General features: G+C 38.8%; 2 protein-coding genes across 2 annotated transcripts; one reads left to right on the forward strand and one right to left on the reverse strand.

Annotated features, from left to right (window-relative positions):
- The first annotated feature begins 1,675 nt into the window (after window positions 1-1,675).
- Window positions 1,676-13,830, forward strand: aga (aspartylglucosaminidase). The gene is made up of 9 exons (XM_067518926.1): window positions 1,676-1,994; window positions 4,060-4,213; window positions 5,785-5,897; window positions 6,633-6,745; window positions 8,299-8,407; window positions 9,475-9,550; window positions 10,109-10,216; window positions 11,573-11,706; window positions 13,541-13,830. The coding sequence occupies exons 1-9, from the start codon at window positions 1,886-1,888 to the stop codon at window positions 13,639-13,641; spliced, it is 1,017 nt and encodes a 338-aa protein (XP_067375027.1). The 5' UTR covers window positions 1,676-1,885; the 3' UTR covers window positions 13,642-13,830.
- Window positions 12,068-22,142, reverse strand: neil3 (nei-like DNA glycosylase 3). The gene is made up of 10 exons (XM_067518925.1): window positions 21,951-22,142; window positions 21,723-21,832; window positions 20,552-20,686; window positions 19,928-20,141; window positions 18,573-18,647; window positions 18,128-18,294; window positions 16,572-16,735; window positions 14,955-15,369; window positions 14,461-14,641; window positions 12,068-14,283 (listed from the first exon to the last, which is right to left on the reverse strand). The coding sequence occupies exons 1-10, from the start codon at window positions 22,053-22,055 to the stop codon at window positions 14,101-14,103; spliced, it is 1,749 nt and encodes a 582-aa protein (XP_067375026.1). The 5' UTR covers window positions 22,056-22,142; the 3' UTR covers window positions 12,068-14,100.
- Window positions 22,143-22,940: the final 798 nt, after the last annotated feature.

A 22,940-nucleotide genomic window follows, 5' to 3' on the forward strand; every position in this document is an offset into this window, starting at 1 on the left:
GAGGGACACTTTGCCTCCTATGCTGGGATACTATATGATTCCAGGAAAAAATTCCTAAACCCACATGGAGTATTTGGTGTCGGGCAGTGCCATATGGTAGAATTTGGAGAGTATGCCAAAACTTTCACCACAGCTTGTTCTCGTCACTCTGTCACAAACAACTGCTTCCTGCTAGGTGGCAAACTGGGGATGAGGGTTGGACTGATGAAACACTGGGATAGATTTAGAAGCTTAAATAATCACAGATGACACTTAACTGATGACTTCATACAAAAACTGTCCTCCAAGGAAATTTCAGTTTGATATGTTATTTGCAATCAAAATCCAAACCATTAATTGTGAAGGTTTACATCCATCACTTGTACCTTCTTTGATAGCCCAATAATCTGTCCATTGAACAGCAGGTATGAGTGAGCTGTGTTAGACAGTCATGTAATTTATTTTTATGAACAGGACCCAGCAGGGAAAATAAGGAGTGAATCACACTTTTGCACTGAACTGCCACTGAATGATACATGCTTAGCAACAAAAGAAAGGAAAAAAATGAGAAAACTTTGAGCCTGTTAAGACTTTTCTGGGCTTCTGTATTGATTGTATGCTCTGTATTTATAGCATACACACAAATAAAGTAATAAATCATGATACATTTGGGCTGTAGTATATTCCATTGCAAAAGGGAGACATTCTCTTTCCCAATGTTTTTTTTTTATAAGAAACAACTTAGATAGATCTATCTATAGATAGATCTATCTATCTATCAGAAATTACATTTCTTCTTTTTTTCAATCCAGATGATTTATATTTCCCTGAAGCATAATCTAAAATTTGACTTGAAGGATGTCACACACTTGGCAGTTGGAAAATAGGAAGCATTCTCTGCACTATGCTAAACAGTGTGTCATTATTTTATGTGCCAAATAAATTGAAAATCTTTGACTCTACAAATAGACATGATAGAGAAGCAGGGACTCTAGCTATGAAATCATCTAAAAGCAGATGTGTAAGAGACTCAAACACCTGAAATTAAAATCTACAACCAATGTGTCTATAAGCAGTGAAAGACGGCAGGTTATAAAGGCCACAGTGCAGAAATGTATGAATGATTGGATGTTACCTGTCCAGGTATTTTATGTTACAATATTTCCAATAGCAAACATTCTACCTAGGTGAAATTCACTTTGTTTATGATGGTTCACTTCCAGCAATGCTACACTTTGGCATCCATATTTAGCATGTTTGCTCGAATGCGCGCAATGAGCCGCAATGTTACTGAGAATTATAGACTAACAGAAATGCTAGTGAGGTTTAATTCTAATCGTTTATAGATGGAGGCTTTCTAAACTTTATTAACTTTGTCTTTATAGTGCAATTACACCTTTTCACCTGTATTTGCTAGCTCAGCCTTTCTACCGACAGGGGACGGCCTACAAAATAATAGCCTAACAAATATGTTTTAATAGTTGCTTTCCTACCGTTTTACTACGTTTCCACGACGACAAACGTCCTGAAACGGTTACTGCCAAATATCTGGCACAGGTCACTGGTGTACATTTCATTTTAGGTTAATTCCCACTTAAATAAAATGTAAAAGTAAAACGCCACACCACAAATGACGTCAGATTTCCCGCTGCGCCCGCATATTTGTACTGTCCCTTTAATGAACGGCCCGCCCACTCATCATGTGACACAACAAGGAAGTTTAATTGTAGCGTAAAACCTTGTATTACTTACAGCAAATTCTCTTGGGAAACTTCGTAAAGTGTAATATCGTGACATATCAAGAAACTGCTTTGTTGCGGGACCCGAATTGTTCGTGGTGTGAAACAGCAATAAATAGGAGAAAATCCTGTATTGTTATGTGCATGTAACATTTTGTCAGGACACAATGTATATGTCGCTTGTCATTTACGCTTTAACGCTCCCGTTTCCACTCGGCCATGCTTCGCTACCTGTCGTTATCAATACGTGGCCGTTCAAAAACGCAACTGCTGCAGGTAGGTCACACTCTTATGCGTTCACACGGATTTGCTTCCAAAGTTTCTGTCATGAAAAAGTCATGTGGCATTGTCGCCACTACAGAAAAAACTAATATGGCACCTAACACATACCGATCAGAAATATTAATATTAATTAAATATTTTTGTTGATCTACTGTACGATGGCAATATTATTTGGTTTGTTTTAAACACCAGCATGTTGTGTATTGCCAGATTAGTCACAGTGTGTTCTGCAATACACTGTACTTTGCACCATAGTGTACCCACCGTACTGTATGTTTGGAAACAGTTTTTGTATCCAGATAAAGCTCTGTGTTTCTGCAAGAATATTTTCTGCCTTTAATGTTCTTAACATGAAGAGGTTTGAAAGGAAGACATTTGTGTGGGGCAATTCTCACAAAGTTGGTCCACGAGTGTCAGTCTGAAAAGTATACTGTAAAAACTATTCTGGTAAAGTACCAAACAGGCCTAAAGGTATATAGGTTTTTAGAGCCATTAAAACAGATGTTCGATTTCATCCGCGCTCCAGTCTGACATGAGATGTTATTGTAGGTTATCAGTGACGTGGGCATTGAATATGCATCTATACTTTAGATTCCTAAATGACAACTAGCAAGTCTGTAAACAGTCTTGTTAGTTGCAGAGCAGAACTCATTTACTGTAATGAAGATTTTTAATTGAATATATTAAAATTATTGCCATACTAATGAAATGTTTAAATCCTGTTCTAGTGGGACCGAAGTAGGAATAATTTAACTCTGATTGATAAATAATTGAAATATTATTTACAGCCCTAGAAATTTTATTTCTAGGGCTTATTTTAATATTAAGTTTATTCAATAGGGAACCTTTCACCAACGTCAGTGTTTACATGAGTGTTGTACTCTATACTGCAAATGCATTTCCTTGACAGGCTCCATAACATAACACATCTATACTATTTTCAGGTCTTCCCCTTCACTTTTTTTATTTTTTTGCTGTGAATCAACTGCAGCTTAATGATAGATGTATGCAAGACCATCAGAGTCTTAGATGGGGATAGGAAACAGGCAGAACCCAATAGGCTTTACAACTGCTCTTCCCTTGCTATTTTCGATTTACTTCAGGATGATACATTGGACAAGTTGAAATTGAAACTGAAAATATTTCAGCATTTCTTGTGATTTATCTGTCAAGTGGGTTTCCACCAGGTGCACAGCTCAACACACACATACACTCACAAAGAATGATAGAAACAGTGTTTAAAACATCCTGAGCAACAGATCAAACCTGTAGGTGATTAAAGTTAACTTTAAAAAAATCTCCCCATTTGATAGATGGATACCCTTTAATTTATAAGATGTACATCACTTCATTCCCCAGAGGTAGCTAAGAAATGAAAAATGTACCCAGCCCTCTGTTTTGCAGGTACATATTTAAAAGTCTAGTCTGTAAGCCACTAGTATTGATCCACCCATGCAGATCCCTTTATCCTTTGGGGTCTTACAGAAGAGGCTGACAAAAGCTGGCTGGTCTACTCTTTTCCTCTTTTACAGGTAAAAATGATTGTAATGCTGAATTTGATATAATGCATGAAAAAAACAATTATATCCTGAGAAAAGATCACTTACCAAAGATGGAGGACAAACACAATTTATAGAATGGTAAATCACAAATGCTCAGAGGAGGAATTTGTGGTAGTATCCTGCTGAACACAGAGTGATGATCTGAGAATTTAGTGGCAAGCTGGTGACCGTGCTACCAGTTGGTATTTTGATCCCCCATGGGCTCTTAGGGGATCAGTGACCAAATGCTTTTCAGCTCCATGATTAATAGGAATCCATTGTACTGGTCATCTTTTGTATCATCTGAACCTTTAAGTCCTCTGCCAGAGTCCTACATTTGGCAAATAGTTGTTTTTATTATGTACTCTACATATTTACCATAATTCAAAGTACAAAGTCACAATTCAGAAAGGATGTGTGAATAGCCACATTGCTATCGTTCAGTATTTATATAAATTCTGATGCGATTTTATTGCAGATTTATTGCAGATTACAAAATGTGTTTCTCACAACTGTAGCATGGAGTGTCCTGCAGTCTGGTGGCTCAGTGCTGGACGCGGTGGAGCAGGGCTGTGCCTGCTGTGAAATCGAGCAGTGTGATGGCAGTGTAGGCTACGGGGGGAGCCCAGATGAATCTGGAGAGACCACGCTGGATGCCATGATCATGAATGGGTAAACTACGGACATCTTATTAACATTTAAAAGTCAGATTTTTAATTTTCACAAGTCTCATTTGTTATTTCAGCACTTCCCGTTTAACGTCTGAGTGCGGTCATTATGAAAAATACACGAAAACAAATGTTTTTAAATATTGTAATCAGACATTACCTGCATTTGACCTAGATCTTGTCCAGTGCCTGCAGTTGAGAAAATGCATTAGAATTTGTGCTGGTGCTCCCTATGCATCTTTAACCTTTACAGGATTAACTGGCTGACCTTTTTCAGCGATGCTTTCTACAATAAAACATTAAGAGTCTCATTAGGACTTGAGAGTTTGCTAATTATTCAGTGCTCACTGTACATAAAAACCTTTACACACTAATTATTATGGTGGACAAAAGATAACCAGCAAGGTGTCTGTTAATACACTCTGAAATATTGTTTATTCCATTGTGCAGGAAAACTGACTTTCTTTGGGTTATATACAGGTCATGAATACACTGTGGGGGGAGGATATTCTCCCACACTCTATCCAGTCTAGCTGCATATGAAATACTGTCAACAATCACCAGCACACATATTGTACATTGATTGAAACCGAGAATGGAAAGCCTGTACAATCTCCTGCAATCCAATAGAACATGCCTGAGAAATATTCCATCTCTACAAACCTTGCTGAACTGTCTTAATTTCTTTTATTTTATCCGGTGTGGGAGGAGTTGGCCTAACTCCATGGCAATGCTAGAGATTTTACTTTCCTGTTGTGGATAAATATTAGAAGCCCACGTCACTACCACTATAACCTACTGCCTCCAAAAGCAACATTACAAATATGAGTGAACAGTTCTTTATTTCTATATTTCTATATCTTTATTTAGAATCAGACCCAGACAGTGGGTGCTGCAGTATTAGAGTGAGCAGAAATTATGGACCTGAGTATTTGTAATTACTAGAAAGTACTAACTACAGAATGTAAGAGATCTAAGTATCCAGATTGTGTAAATGCTGGCTCTTACTCTGCAATGCTACCTAATTAATGGAGAGAAAAAAACAGATTATAGTGGTGGGGTCAGTATCAGAGACATGTAGCAAGGGCTAGGTTATGTGGAAACAAATTATATAAGTTCAGCCTCAGTCTCCACCTAATGTTGGTAGTGTTTGTGTTTACAGTGGTGAAACAAATCAAATCTTATTTCCACCACTTGCTGGATCGGGTTTCTGACACAACTCACAGCCCAAAGATGTTTGAACTGATTAGCTGGTAAACTGTTTCTAAATGATGGAAATAGTTGCAGAATTAATTCTTCCTCAAACTCTTCCAAGGTGTCAGCTCGGCCTCCCACCACACCTGTTCCGATTGCTTGCTCATGTGCGATGTCCATGTTAATATGCTAGAATGTAATAATGAACAATATAGAACAATATATTCAGCGTCATGATATTTATAATATACAATATGATGACACAGTATGGCACAGTCCTAAGATGCAGCTCTATCCAATGCTGTTTTTAAAGATCATGGATAGATTCTTGTATACAAGCACGTATGTTTTTTTTTTTTTTTTAATGTTCTCTGTGAGCAGCAATACCATGGAGGTGGGTGCAGTTGCAGATTTAAGAAGAATAAAGAATGCCATTGGAGTTGCACGAGCTGTGATGGACTTCACTGACCAAACACTGCTAGTGGGAGAGTCAGGTATGTGTGGATTTATGAGCACAAAGGTATAAGTAAGTCATGGTTAGTGTTGGAAGGCACAATCTTAATGCTTAGAAATAAAGTCACTTATTTAAACAGCATGTAACAGACCAAATTAGTTTGCTGCCAAACAGAGATCAAGATTTTATTTAATGCAGCTGAGTCAAGCCATGTTGGACCAGTTTGACATTAAACAAATGAGTTTTAAAGAAACACCTCAATACTAGAATACGCTTTGATTACCTTTTATCAAACAGGGCCAAATCCATTTAGGCACTTACGCAATGTACAGATTTTACAATGCTTGTCACAGCTCACCGAGCTGAGGATTTGCTGAACATAAATAGAACAACTGTATAATTGAATAGGTCCCTGGTAAAGAAACATTTACATGACCTCACTTTTTCAAAGCCGAATACTGAAGCATTTGATTTGATCTGAAATTATAAGAATAACCTATTTCATTTTAAAATGATGAAATTCAATTCATTTGGCTTTATTCGTCTAACCTGAAACAACATTCTTACGGGAACACTAAGGTCACTGCTGCTCGAAACAGCTGCAACACAAGACTTCCTCTCTCACATGGTAGCGCCACAATCCGGCACAAGCCTAAATGAGTTGAGATTGCCTCCAGTTCTGTCTTTGTTTGTGACCCTTTGCTTTCTTATACCCAAAGTCTGTGTGGACCAGAATGTGTAACTTGACCTGAAAGTATTACTTCTCTCTTTATAGCTTCTGTGTTTGCTGAAAACATGGGCTTCATTGCAGAAGACCTGACTACCAACAAATCTGCGAATATTTTCTCACAGTGGCTGAAGGGCAACTGCCAACCTAATTATCGAAAGGTACGTGCGTGTGTATTAGATTGTGTGTGTGTTTCTCACTTGTGTTGGCTACAGGCCTGCTCCTTCTAAAAGATTGATATTAAGCTGGTAATTGACAGGCATACTAAAATGGTTATAAAAAGTCAGCTTTTGTGTTAGAGGTGATGCCCCACGGCGCTGAGTTCTTGCTATTCTTTATAACTCCCCTGTTCACTTCCTAAATAGCTTCCCAAAATCTCCGGGAGGGGATTTTTTTGTCGCTTTTAAGTCAGCAATTATAGTTCCAGAGAGAGCATGTAGTGTCCTATTGATCACATTTACACCATTTACAGTCGGCTCTGCCCAGCACAAGGTATCTCGACAGCAGTTGATCACTTCTACTATGAATCTTTTGTCAATTTTTTTCAATAGATTTATCCAAACATGGTATAAGGTTCTTGCAGAGGCATATTTATGTAACAGTGAAGAAACTGTGGTCCACATCCACGGAATGGTTTCCGTACTGACAAAAATTATATAATCCATGTATGTTGAGAATTAATAAAGATATTGGCAGTGATAGTTGTTTTTACAGTCATGTTTAGGTGCTGTTGAGTCCACAACTTTACCAGCTTGAATCTGCAATTTGCCTTTTTTCCTTTGTAAACAAATTGCTCCTTTGACAGGCTTTTTGGAGAAATTTCATATTCTTGCAGAGGTCACTAGAGAGCACCTATACTTGTATTATTTATAACTAAAGAGACTGTTTTCAAGGGTTTAGCCTTCACCTTCATGAAATGGAATATAACAGACTTTGCTTTATGAATAATGCACAGGCACTCTCATAAAACAGACTAGTTGAGCCCAACATTGGCTTACTGATGGCATGATAAAAGCCTTAAAAAAACCAGTAATGTAGGCACAGATTTCCTATACGAAAACAACCCCATTTTAACATTTACATTTTACCTTTCATGGCTTCAAGTCAGGGTTTTGTAACTCTTCACCTGAACTCAAAATTTAGACATTTCTAATCAGAATTCCACTTACCCATAACATCAAAGGAGCCAGAAGACACTGAATGAACTTTTCACACCTCCCTGCAGGTCAGGCTGGTACACCCAGTCATTCATAAGAGGAGAGGATGCCTTGAGCTAGAGAGACAGGGACGCAGCTTGTCAAACTACACTACAATGTTAAAGATATTCACAGCTTGTGCTCTGTGCTGACAGTATATCCACTGCACCTCTGAACGAATGAGCAGGTACAGCAGGCAAACTGGCTCTCAATAAAAGATAGAGTTTGACTGCTGAAGGACACATTTTGGTAGCAGTGGGAATTCAAACTGGGCTGTTTTGTTGGTGTAATGGTCCAGTCGCTGGGCCACTGGGAACACCGTTTTCTGTGTGCTTGCAAACCAAACAGCAGACTGCTTATTATTAAGTGCCAAATCACTTGGTGACAATAGTGCTGATCGTTGAATCAAAGCATATGCCTGCAGTTCAGCATGTCTTGCTTGTGTGCTATTAAAATAATTAGATCCCAGGATAACGGCATTGTGAGAGCAGTGATGAGGTGTTTTTGTCTGTCAAAAGAATGTGTTTCCAGATCCTTCAAAGTCCTGTGGACCCTACAAGCCCAGAGTGACATTGGAACAGAAAAAGAGGGCACGGCAGGGTAATACGCAGTCTCATGACACCATAGGTAGGGTTTATCCGTTTATGCCAGCTCTTTATTATTTAGTATTTAAGTACTTAATTCGAACGAGACAGAAACAAGGTTTCCCAGCATAACATACCATAGAATACTGACAGACCTGCCAAAGAAGTGGGTACTACCCACAATTCAGTTTTAAGGTGTTTCCAAAACATGAATTCTCTTTTTACCTTCTCCTTTTTTTAAAATGCCATCTCAATAGGTATAAAGTAAGCCCACATGGATGAGCCTCATTTCCAATCCCAAAATTTTCCATTAATGCGAAATAAAAACATCCTTAAACCTTAGTTGGCATATTGAGGCTTGTCCCTGCTCCAGTGCCATTTGGACCTGCGTTTACATGCAGGTAAAGGACACCCTCACTGATTTGGAACGGGCTTCTTTTGGTGTCCATCCAAATCCATTAAACTTCCCTTTGACTTTCCTATTTCAAAATATCTCTGTACTTCTACCTGATAAATGCCTCCAGATGGCATCACTGGAACCTTCAGGAACCTTCAGTTCAGATGATGTTGTCTCATTGCTCTTACTATAAAGTTTGTAATGATGGGCCATTTGCTTTTCCGGAGCTCCTCCAGATGACATTATATGAACTAAAGATGAAAAACTCCTCCGTGTGATGTCATTTAGAGGGGTTTTTCAGCTAGAAGCAGAGAAATATTTTAATATAGTGTTATCACAGGGAAGATTAGAAGCACGTACATTTACACACTAAACTTGGCGCAATAGAAAGCAAGTTGAAAATTGGTGAAGTCGTCCTTTAAGTAACCTGGTTCCTGGAAATCCGCGTATACACCTAATTTATTCTCCACCTCTCAATTATTTCGGAACAAAATGGCGAACAGATTTATAGACCTTTTTTATTGTGTGTTCGTATCACAGCAAAGGGGGAGAGACAGAGGAAAAAAGGGGGGAGATCACTTTGATATCTCTGCATTAAACATTTTCTGTGCATAAGCATTGTTTATCCATATGAACCTAATTGGAATTTAGTGCTTTTGCTTACACAACCTTGATGGCTGACGTTTCTTCAACACGTTGTTGTTTTGCACCAGGAATGATTGCTCTTGATCAAGATGGGCATATAGCTGCTGGTACATCAACCAATGGACTAACACACAAAGTTCCAGGGTATGTAACTTATCTTTTCTTGTGTAAGAAATGAGCAAACAGTGTATTAGTAATGTTGAGTGAGGAAGTTGATTCTTGGCCTTCGGGACCATGTTTAACAAAATAATTGGAGCGAAACACTAGCTTATTTCATGCATGTTTTCAGATTTTGAAAATTCTAGTTTAGACAGAAAAGGTGTTGGGTATTTTTTAAATGACAAAAATAAGGTTTAACATTTTTTTCTTCTTTTTTCATATTAAGGATGTGTGTATTGGGATAAGTCATTGTAGTTGCATAATTATACAACTAAAGAAAGTCAAATTATATTTTGACACACACGGTGCATGGGCAGGCAGGAGATATTGTACATATGTCAGCGAGAGACTCAGCAAAATGAAGCAAAGTGTGGCCTTATTTTACTCAGTCGAGTTCAAAATTGAGTGCTCAGTATACGGGATAAGCCCATCATTCATGGTTCGTGATTATTTGGTCTCAAAAGAATAATTCTAACACCCATCCCCATTTCATTTATGTTGCACTGTTCTGTTTTTACACCCTGTCTATTTCCCATCGTGCAGTCGTGTTGGGGACGCTCCTATTGTTGGAGCAGGGGCTTATGCAGATAGCTCAGCTGGTGCTGCTGCTGCTACTGGAGATGGAGATGTCATGATGCGCTTTCTACCAAGGTACTTCAGCCGTCATTCTTTCATATCACAAATTCTTTTAAAATTAAAAATGTCTTTCCTACGTTGCACTGTTACATGGAAGAAAATTGAAGTCTCAAAACTATCAAATAGGACATTTAAGAGGGGAAGGGGAAGAATCCACTAATTTGAAAGAGAGATGGTTTGGTGTTTGTATTTTTTTTTTTATATATATCATTAGGTAGTGAAACAAAGAGTGACATTTCAAGCCAAGTACCATAACGCTACAACATTGAAAACACTTAACAAATGTACGCTCCTCAGTTCAGAAACTGTTTCCTATAGTGGCCTCTGCTCCAAGGATGCTGAACAGGATAAACGGTAAAGATAATGGATGTAAACTGAATCCTAACTTCTTCATGCACCTAACCAGGGTTTACTTCTCACCCATTTTTTTTTTTTAAATAATAGTTACAATACATGGCTTTTTTCTTGACAGGATAATTAGGTTTCAGCAGACATTGACATTTATGACACATGCAGCTTTTTAAAAGTGCCAATTTCTGGCGTGAATCTCTTGCTGCAAGTGTAACAATAGTATTATAAAGAGTGGAGGTGTGACCACATTGCCCCAAAACTGTCATTTAGACATTCCACAGAAGAGGCGAGATTTCACTAAAGCTCCTGTTTGTTTCCAGGCTGTGAGAAGATGTCAGTCCCAGAAGGTTCTTTTTAAGCTTTATTTATCCAGGATAGTTTGGTGAGCATGCATACTGTTCTTTAAGGTTTCAGTCAGCTTTACATTCCTAGTCTGACACAAGGTAAAACACCTAAGGGCTGCCGATTTCAATCACTTTTCTGAGTCACCACCCGAAGCTATTGGAGGTTGCTTTTAAAAGAGCTCTTCATAGGTAAACTGAATAGTATTGATTATTCACAGTCTATGACCAAACTGTTTCAAAGGAGACCAAGTATTTTACTTATTGAATGTGGTTACAAGCTTACCTTGGGGTGTTTACTCCACCTCTGTGCAAATGTAGTAGTAAGACATCATCACAGGCAATGGACTGTTGTAAAACTGCATATCAAGTATGCACGACAAGAATGGAGTTAGTAGCAACCTCAGTGTCTGTTGCAAAGCAGTTAATTGCAGTGCAGTAATGGTCCTCATTTGCTGTCTTTGTAACACTTGTGAACACCTGCATACCATGAAGAGCAGCTGCAATTTATGCTTTTTAAAACAAATCACGTTTAAAGTGTTTCTTGACATGGTCTTTGTTTGCATCAGATTCAACCCACTCCATAATTGCAAGCACATCTCTCTCATCACCCTGGTTGGTGGCCTTGACAGCACTTGTTAGTTTGCCTCATGTGTACTCCATGTAATCCTGCCAACAGTTATTTGGCTGTGGAGCTGATGAGGGCTGGGGCAGATCCCTCGGCAGCCTGTAAGACGGCCATTTCCAGAATCAAGAGGCATTACTCTGAATTCTTTGGAGCCATAATCTGTGCTAACACAACAGGCCATTATGGTGAGTGTTTGGGTTTACAAATACAGACTGCACCGTGCTGTTTTTTACCAAAGGTATACACACGTTTTTTTGTTTTTTTTTTTAAATTGCTTTTTAATTGATTTGAATTTCTACTACTATGTCTTCAAATGTATGTAAACCATCCTGAGGCCTATGCAGGCAGGGGAATTTTAATAGTATGATAAACAGAAGCAAACACATTTATTTATTCAGTATGCCATGATAAATTCTTCAAAAAGAAAAAAAAAAGACATTCAAGTCCAGAGAAGCTGGTCTTGAATAGATAATATCTACTGTGTATGAAAAATAAAACATGTCAATGCCATGTCAAAACATTTTTGGCCACCTTTTTAAAAAAAAGATAATGCAGTTAGTGCTAAGTTCATCCATGTAAAAAGAAAACCTTCACAGTTGCAATAAAAATTATTTAACCCTGATAGCAAATCAAGTGTATTGGGAAACTTTAAAAATTCTCAGCTGTTTGCAATGAACTAATCAGCTCAACACAACTAATGTAACTGGTGGTTCCTCCACAGTCAACACAAAATGCACATTTTAATGCAGTCTCAAACTGATTCAACCCCTTTATGGCAAGAGTACAGAGTAGATCACATGAGGAGTGTGGCCTATGGTTCACTAATATTCTGAGGTTTGTGTGCTGCAACTGCCTTCTTCAAATCCCATTAGGATTTCTATAATGTTCAAGTCAGGTAACTGTGATGGCCACTCTAGAATCTTCATGGACTTCGTCTGCAACCAAGCCTTGGGGACTTTCTCCTAGGATGTCCTGTCGCTCTTGCTTTCCACAAGCTGCAGGTTTTCAGTGACAGAGTAAGCGAAGCAGCCCAAGGGCATCGCTGAGCTGCCACCATGCTTCACTGTAGGCAGGGTGTTCCTCCAGACAGATCCCTGATTCATTGGGCAGAAAAGTTCGTTTTGTTTCATCACTCCACAGAACAGAATTCTAAAACTTCTGTGGCTTATTTATATGATTTTGAGCATAGTGGAGCCAACTTTCCTTGTGCCTTTGGGTCAGTAGTACTACATTACATCTGGTATGGAAACCTTCAGTGTTTACTATGAGTCTTACCATACAGACTGAAACCTCAGTCCCTGTTGCCATTTTTACCCATGTTTGTGAAAGGCAAAGAATCTTAACTTTCTGAAATAGTTTTTCAGAAAGTACTCCAAAACGCCTTACTCAATGTCAAGAGCACCTGGTGCAACAACTGTATTTAAAACAATAAGTAATTTTATGTATATGTGCTCCTCTATGAGGGCTTTTATTCAGGGGGGTGAAAATTGTTTTGAGACTGCAGTAGTCATCAAAAGTTGTACTTTGTATTGACTTTGGGGGAACCACTTTTAACATTAATTGAGTTGAGCTATTTAAATTGAGGTGGCTCTGCTCTGTCTGTCCATGTCATTGCTGTCTGTCTGTTTTGCCAGACACTCAACAGCATCTTTTGAGTCATGCTTCCAAAATTGGTAGAGTAGAAGTCGGAATACTCACATACCACAGATATGCGTGGATTTACAGTAACCAGCTTACTTAAGAGATCTGTGTAATAAGTGCAGCAGATAAAGTGCCACGCCTCATTTGGAGGCGAGTTTTAGGTTTGTTCAACAATTTAGCTACTTTTTCTTCACCCACAATAAGTGTTGCCACCTGCACATATACTAAACACACGACTTGACACTATGAGATCAGAATGTAATGATAACGAACACGTTAATTGCTAAAGCGGTGGTGTTAGAATTAAGGTAGAACTGACATGACTTGCGAGGATTCCAGTCTGCCCAGAATTTATTGTTTTAACTTTCATCTCCTCAGGTGCAGCCTGTAACAAAGCCCCTGGTCTCACACAGTTTCACTACATGGTGTCAAACTCAGAGTCAGACACACCACTCCTCAAATCTGTGGACTGCTTTTAAATGATTTATGACTATAAGCACCTCTTTTATATACACTTGAATTCACTTCATACTTCTTCATATTTTCTTTAGTACAAATTGTTTTGTTTTAATTTGTAAATAAACCTGTAATTAGTAGTTTAACAAATGAATTGAAATTCAATTGTAATTGAGATAAATTGTCAATTAAAATTGTACTTGTCGCCTTCACTTATGTGCACACTTTATTGGATTAAATCAATTTTCTTTTGAAATGTGTGAAAGATACATAGGCTATAATACAAACTTAACAGCCACGCAATTTTGTACAAGCACGTTGTTGGATATGACTTGAAGTTCATATGTTTGATGAATATTGTTAGACAAAGCTGTTCAACTGTCACAAGGATAATGATGAGCTGTCTCTTTCTTTATCCATTTATTTATTTGAAAATATAGGCCTCTGGGCTTTATTTTGAAATAATGTATGACTAACGCACATTAACAGCCGGGGAGGATGGATGTGCCTGGTCCGTTCTTTGCCCACTGAAAAAAGTCACACTGTTTACCCTTTTGAAAGCTGCAGGTGTAGAAATTCCTGCCATTGTTGGGTCCTAGTTTCAGCACTGTCCTCATTAAGCAACGTTTCCCATGGTGACAAAAAGGGAAGTGCAAGTCTGCCCACTGCAACAGAAAAAAAAAATTGTGTTTGTTAACTTAGCTGTAAAGTTTTATTTCAGTCATTTAGATTTGATGCAAACATGTCACAATGTTTGTGTCTTGACTAATTCTGAAGACGCCAATTTAAAGTTATGGAGTTTCCAGGCTACAACATACAAATTAGTTGCCTTCCATTTTCACCTCAAAGAAGTTGCATTTGGTCTCTCTGGGAAGTGAGCAGGCATAGAACTGCCGTCCCTTATTCTCTCCCTCCTTGTGGACCACTCTGAGTATAGATGGACGCCGATGGGATGCACAACAAGGGACGCTGGGACTGGGAGAAATGGAGGAACCACTGCTTGTCGCTTCTGTTTTGCAAGTACTGACAGGAGCGAAGAAACAGTCTTATTAGTTTGAAATAAATTGAATGTAAAAAACACAGGAATACCTGTCACATCAACCCTCATTAGGGAACAAACAACCTCCCTTCAACCATGTGTGATGTGATGTGTTGATAATAATTGTGTTTGCATTGTATCCTACCATAGCTATTCATCAAGTCGCACTGCTTTAACAATGTTGTATTAAAAATTCCACAGTCAGATGGTTTTTTTATCCCACTTATCTCCCCGAAGTTGCAAGGAACTTCTCTTATTATAAACTTATTCATGAATAGCCAAGTGAGATTTACTCACTCTGAGTTGGGGGTTCCATTTCGAGCATTGTTACTGGGAAAGGGACTGTGATCAATTCTCATTTTCTTGGATGGGTGACTGTAGGAGGCCAGTGATTCCCCGTTGGAGAACTCAGCACTTTGCTTCTGCCAGCCACCAGAGGCATAATTGGGACTTGTTGTCCCTTGGCAGATGCTGTATTTATATAAACCTCGCTCTGCCGCCAAGGAATTCAAATGACTGCCGGCAGGGGAGAGCGGGGAGTTTACAGGCTTTGGCTTCTTGCTCAAGTCAGAGAAAACAAGGGTGGAAGTCCCAAAAGCAGACCTCCAGTTGACTTTGAGCTCCTCTTGTGGCTTCTTGAAGGAAATGCAGGGGTACTTGATCAAATCCGTGGCAAAGGGTGATGGTTCAGTGCTAACGTCATCTTGGTAAACTGTGGAGGTGGAACCAGAGTGAGTAAGTCATTTCATGTTCAGAAGCTACTGTTTATTCTGATGCACTGGCTGCTCTTGTAAAATACAGACTATTGTTACCTTGACATTGAACTTAGCAGTAAGCAGCCAGAAAAATAATCTGCTGGGCTGATGATTCCCCGATGCAAAACTCTGTATGCCCATATAATAAAGCTTTAAACATAACTACATATTTTCTAGTAACTGTGAACTTAAATACCAGACATCAGATACTAACAGGGAGCTGTGAAGTATCACTAGACATCCACCATTAATGTGCCCTTAAGCAAGGCACTTAACCCCCAACTGTTTTACAAGCACTGCACTGTGAACAATAGTAACTGATGAAAATGTATAATAACTGTACAAATGTAGGGCCTTACTAAACATATATGTCTGTTATTCATTTCCAGATTTTAAAAGAAATTGCAACAATTCTGTACAGAACTCAAAAGTCACTTATCATTTTTAACTCCTGAGGGCAACTGGGGCTAAGTACACTGGCTTCACCCACATTTGGAAGATCTCATTGTTAGTGGCATAGAACACTAATAAAACACTACTGAAATTAAAAAAAAAAAAGTTTCTGTCTTAGTAATGTAGGAGAAAAAGTGAAAGATAAGTGGTAATAATTAATGTCATTATAAAATCCAAAAGAATTTTACACACAAAAAAACAGTGCAGGCGCCTCAAAATGCAGATTTCTGTTCTGTCTAAAGTGTCAAAATGAAAGGCTGACACACAGTATGGAACTCTGCAAATTACCCAGCATAAATAAATGAGCTATGAGAAAACTTTAATCTGAAGTGATTTTCATACAGATATTTAGTTGCTAAATGAATTCTCATGTTTAAATATTTAATGTGAAATTCGACAGTATAATCCTCAACACCAAAAACATACAACATAATTTGACTATCTTGTGCTGTGGGTAACAGAAAATACATTTATTTCAAACACTAGTCAACTCCTGCCATTATACATCTCAGGATAATCAGACAAATGACCAACTGACAAACTGATGCCCATTATTTCAGCATTCACAGAGACACGCAATTACAAAGATGTTAGCCTGCTTGACTACAGTGTCACTTTAAAAGTTTGGAGCAAGGCACCGAATATCACCAAAATACTTTTGCCTCAAGGACAAAATGTGTTTCTGAAGACACAACATTTCACTCACCCTCAGGTCTCGGTGTGAGGCAGGCATCGCAGGCCTTTGCTGTTGGCTGGTTGATAAGCGTGCAGAGCTGACAGGCCCAGTCCTCTTCGTCCTTTTTAGCCACGTTATCATTCGCTCTGTCATTGTATGCCCAGCCAATGAGACTGTTCCTAACGGGTAACTTACTGTGAAAATAAAACACGAGAGAGACAATGGTGATTCTAATCACCCTTTGTTATATACTCAATGAAACCCATTCACTGAGTAACTTGGGTTACCTTTGAGTTATAACAACTTGACACATAACCATAACCTAGCAATCAGGAGACACCAAATATTTTGAATTTGTGTACATTTTCCTAAATAATACTCACTGTACTTGTATTTAGTTCGCCTACACTGGTACAACAAACATATCTCGGTATAATACAGTTTTATTCAACAGCAGCACAACCTAAAAGCCGCCGTAATAATAGCCGTAAATTAGCAACGGAGTGTATTCGCATTTTTCAAATGACTGTTCCATACAAGGAAATATGACGCGAGTGACTAATTGCACTGCTTTAAAGTTATTTACAATGTGCACAAAAGATACATTTCTTTTGATTTTCCTTATTACCAGCAATTAGTCACAGACTATATATGCAAAATGAAGAAGGCATATGAATTATTCAAAAACCATTACTTTAAGCTAATGGTAGAAAATAGAGCCAAAGTGAAAACTTAAACTAGACAAACATTTGCAGCAAAGGCAATGTGTTTCATGTAATTGCTCTGAGCATACGTTAGTCCTCTGACAAGAAGCTTGACTATGTTTAACAAGAAGGCAAATCTGCAATGCCAACAGCCATGGAGGAGGAAAGTAGCTGTGGCTTTCAGGAAACTTTCCTCACAGATTGCTTTATCAGCTGTGTAATGCATTGTAGAGGCTTTAGGCTCTAACCCCTCTCTAAGCTTTGCTCAAACACAGCCCAGGAGGTGTTGAGCCTGTGCCCTGTCTGGCAAACACAGCCTTATATGCGCATTAATTTCACCCCCCCCACCCAATAACACTTCCCACACCCTGCCAAGCCCATCTGCCTGCAAAGATGGCCTCTCTGCATTTAAACGTATCATCTAAAAGGGTTCAGAACTTTCTCCAAAAAATGATTTTCAGAAATGGCACCTAACTGTACAATGTTTTTTGTACTGGAATGGTTTTACTTTTTTAGCACTAAATGAATGAAGAATTTGATAAAAGGCAACAAATGGTACAAATTATTTTAGGCTTTATTATTTGTTATAATACATTTGTTGCATTAGGCACATATATATCTATAGATATATCTATATATCTAGATCTAAAAAAAAAATTACTGGTCATAAACATTCTAAATATAAAAGTACGTCAAAAAAAAAATCAGGCTACTGAACTATAACAAAAAAAGAAAAAAAAAGACATTTACATTGCTGAAAGGAATCAAGGTCCAAACATTATTGAAACAACACCTGAAACAACCTTCAGTGCAACTGCTCTTACAAGAATGCAAGACAATACCTTTTCAGTCAAGGTGCCAAAAGCCTATAAGGATTTGTACCTGATGTCAACTCTGCCGGGATCTGCCTTCTGACAGCGCTCACAGAAGTAAGTCATCCTTCCAGCGTCTCCAAGACGACAGACTGTGATGACATGAAAGCATTGGCTGCACTGGGGACGCTTGTAGACTTTGTAATGTTTGTACAGAGGAGAGCCAGTTTTGCGACACTAATAGAGATGAGGGCAGGCAGGAATGAATACTAAGACCAGGAAAAGGCAGGATAAGGAGCACAAGAAAAAACATTCACCTTTTCTTACTTGTCTACGACACATTGAGGAAAATAATTTTTTGAGCTATTCTTTAGGCAGGGGAGCTTTGACTTCTGCATTCATTCCTCAGAAAATCAGGTTTAAAAGTTATAAATATAACATAATACATATAAATATAATAAGTTATAAATACACAGAGCACAAGGTCTATATCCTCTGATGTGCACATGTCTGACCTTATAAAACAGAAGGGTAAAATCACGTGTCATCTTCACCAAGTGGTGGATCTGCTCATCTGTCAGCTGCTGAACCTGAGATTGAAGCAGCTCAGTTAGTTACAGTTCAGCCACAGAGTGAATAAATCATATTTGTATAGCCCTTCATTTCAAAAGAGACGAAAGTGCTTCACAGTCAGCAAATCAATAATACAGGCATATAAACAATAAAAACACCAGACTTCGGTGAAAACTGGATTTAAAATGATGCAACAGAGACAATTATATACAATGTACTCCCAAGACAGCAGGGACCTGACTCAGGCTCAGACAGCGAAAAAATAAAAAGAAACGCCACTTGTAGCTCTTTCAGGACACCTAGGGGCTCCATAATAGAGAAGCTCATAAAGATTCAGTGGTCCCAGAAGAAGAAGGGGCCAAAAGTCCTAGATTAATGTTTCGGTCCACTGTGCTATATTCTTGTACCCCATCTAATACCTTCTAAGGGGAGCAGAGCAGAGCCCCTGGTAATAGTTGAGTAATAGATGCTGCAAAGTGTCTCTTACTTGCAGTTATCAAAGTGACCAGAGAAACGTACATCAATGATCCCTGCGCACACACAGAAAAATAGAGGCCCAAAGAGGTCTGACAGAAGTAGACATATAAAGAGGCCCAAACTAGAGAGCCAAACTAAGCCTGGAAGAAATCCTGAGTGAGTATATACTCACTCCGAGTGTGTGTGTGTGTATATCTGTGTATATCTGTATAGACATAGACTTAGGAAAACAAGGAGGAAGGGATCACACAGAAATTTCACTGTAGAAGAACTGCAAATATACATCTGTTACATCAGGCCGCGTTTGCCCTGTTTTTGACGAGGAAGAAGAGAGAATGCCACTGAAAGGTTGAATTGAAAAATTGATTTTGCATTGTTAAAATAGTGTTTCTATGGGTAACGTTAATTGATATATCATTCATTGATCATGGAAATATATAAGGGTTTCTTTAATGTTATATTAGCCTGTCCCTCAAGGTAATACTACAGAGTATGTAGTTTTACCACATTACCTCCCTACCTCACATACATGCGCCAACAGTGAAGCATTTGGAAAATAAAAGTTATAAAGCAGAAGGAAACACCTGATGTAATTTTATAAAGGACATATACCTTTATAAAAAAAACCCTGAAAAACATTTCCATTTCCAATATGCACAGAGAGAAAGGCGCATCTGTGCCGTAATGCACTTGTCTTTTCCCTATTCTACCCTCTACACTGCAATGCATCACTCAGTATCACAAATTTTCTGTAAGTTCTTTTGCATTTTCACCCTTTTTCTGTTCCTCTGCTGAAAACAATCCATCATCTTTTCCATACCTTCACGGCTGGGTGGAGGCCTGAGTCAAACAGGGCTTCGTTTTTAATGATGTTGCCAACTCCTGGCATGACGGCCTGGTCTAGCAGAACGTCACAGAGCATCCTGCTCCTCTGGCTCCTCACTGCCTCCTCAGAACGGGAGAAGCTGAACTTAGAGGAGCACACATCCAGAGTTTCCATAGCCTTTACCCTTTGCTCGCAGTCCTCCGTCAACCTGCAAACCCACAGTTTTTTTTTTTAAATTACGGGAACACCTTTGAAAATGTATGGCAACTGTTGCTGCAAGTGTGCCATAAGGTCACTGGTACACATGCAAGGTGCACGTTTGAAAACGGTTTCTCTCATACATTTAGCTTGTGTTGTGTTTGTTATGAGGTCAGACAGCATAGGTGAAGTTTTCAGACAGTAGTAATAAATGTCCTTCTTCTACTGAACAGTACACTGGGAGCTTACGGTCAATGAACAGGACAAGTGTTGAGCCAAAAATGCTATGTTTTTCATTCAAGCATAGCCACGGTCTTCAGACACAGCTTACTGTAGGACGTACTCACTGAATGAGACTCATACACCAAGGTGAACGCATGTCACCTCCATATATCTAGGTTAGGCTTGTGTCCCGGTTACCTTATTTCCACAGTGCTGTCAAAGAAGCACACAATGTCCTTAGTTAGGTGTATTTCCAGCACTGGTCCAAAGCCCGTCCTATCCTTCTTCTCAGCAGGGTTTATACGGATTGACCCATTCATACCAAAGTGGACTCTAAAGAATGTGAGCAGGAAAGAAACAAAAGACAAGACAGCAAGTGTTGTTCAATACAAGATGTGACAACAGAAGGACAGACAGGTGGCCTGGTGGTGGAGACTCCACTGTGTAGTAGAAATGTCACAGGACCTATCCTAGAGGTGTGTACCCATCTACAGCCAAATTAACCACAGTACTGTAAGTACTCGCATGCATTTTACATCTAGTTGTAGCAGTCCACGGGCAGCTTTACAGAAATAATTTCTATACCATGCCATGATTATTGTTTCAATGTTATTACGACATATAGCCGGGACCAGGGAAGGATCGAACCTCCCTGGTTTTTGGTCAAGGCCAGCTCAGACCAGCTGCTCCACAACCCCAAATTGGATAAGTGATGTAGAAAATGAATAGATGGATGGTCTTTAATTAGCTGTATGTACCAAAAGCAGAAATTACTGTGGGGTTGACTTTACGTAAAATGGACTTTAACACCACATGTCATACATGTTATCGGGGTGACTTTGGCTCAGGAGGTAGAGCAGCTATCCAGCAATCCAAGGGTCATGGTTCAATTCCTAGCTTCTCCTATCGGTACCCAAAGCACTGCACACTCCATACATGTACAGAACATTTCCAGTTAGTTATATATTCTACTTGACTACTACCATCATGATATTGAATTGTTTCAATGGCATTGACCCCTTTCGCTTCATTATTCCATTAGTGGCTGATTATTCTTTTTACTGAACCATTAATCTTCACTAAGTAGTTGTTCTAGTTGACAAGTGTACTAAACATATTAGCCCATCAAAATAAAGGCCTTCATTAGACTTCGCTTAAACTGGACCACAAAGTCTCGGCCATGAATAAAAACAATGCGCGATGAACTTCCCTACTCAGGTTACAGAGTTTGATGCAAGTTAAAAAAAGTGTTTATCTGTGGGTAACGTTTTAAAAGTGTCATCCTTAACTTTGAAGCCGTTTTAACCCCGAGTAACGTTAGCGTTAGGCTAACTTAGAAAACCTCTGTCAGCCATTGCTTTAACGTTACCGTAGCGCTCTCGGCCCAAAGTAGACGAAGAGCTCCTTCCCCAGAGTCTCCACGCCAGTGTACTGGCAACCATGAAAACGTTGGAACGAACTTGTCTCGGGGTTGTTTTTCTGTAAAGAAACAAAGTCTAGTTAGCAAGGAGCAAGAGCAAAAGGAAACGAGTTAGCGCTAACGTTAGCTTGGTAATAAACACCACCACAAATGGGGACATGAGTAAACGTAACTTACGGTGGACGTAGTCAAACTGCCTCGGATCTCTTTCACTTTCTGTCCTTTTTGGACTTTAGAGCGGATTTTCTCCCCGTTCAGTGTGCAGCCGGGACCTTCGACCATCTTCACATTTAAAAACGAACTTTGTGTTAAAACTGCGCTTCGGCCAAAATGTTTGTTATTGTGCTGATTTCCCGCCACGAAATTTAACGTCGCGCCTGCGCACTACGGTTTGTATCCGGAAATAGGCGTTTCATCAACGTGACACATAAAGGTGCATTCACTCATTTAGCTCAGTTACTTAGCTCGCCTATATTTACTATGGAAAATGAAATATCACCGGTGGCTTACATTAATTATTATTTCATTATTCATCAAAGTGGGGAATACATTTTAAAGTTTATTTTTCCTAAACTTGTTTTGCTTGTATATTCTTAAAAAGTAAGTAGCCTAAACACTACATAGCCGAACACTACACGATATGAATGCAGTTTTAGAAATGAATGGACAATTATGTTGTCTGTGCATAGATTTTTGAAAATAATTCAATAATTCCATTTCACCCTGGTGTTCCGAGGTAATTTGCACTGCCCGTTGGGAATCCCGTCTGTACTTTATTACTTAATTCATTCATTCTTCGCTGACCTTTGGACGTTACAACAAACGCGTAATGCCATACAACAAAAAATACCTACACTGTCGTAACTTAATGCATTATATAGTCACCTAATCTTACAGAGGGGGAATTTCTCATAATCTCCAAATATAGTAATAGCTTCTCTATTTTCTTTCATTACACACACACAATCAAAATCTCTAGGTCATAGTAGTTTTATTAAAAGTCCACTTGAGGGCGATAAAGGACTGTTTCTGAGTCTGCATCACACACATACACCTGGGATGTCCGTAATATTTCCCTGAATATATTTGTGATTAAGATAGATAGGTAGTTAAATCAGAATGTCAATAAGTTGTCGTGTTTTCCTTTTATTTTATTTTTTTGTAATT

The sequence above is a fragment of the Channa argus genome, chromosome 10 (assembly GCF_033026475.1).
Source record: "Channa argus isolate prfri chromosome 10, Channa argus male v1.0, whole genome shotgun sequence".
In the NCBI taxonomy this organism is placed as follows: Eukaryota; Metazoa; Chordata; class Actinopteri; order Anabantiformes; family Channidae; genus Channa; species Channa argus.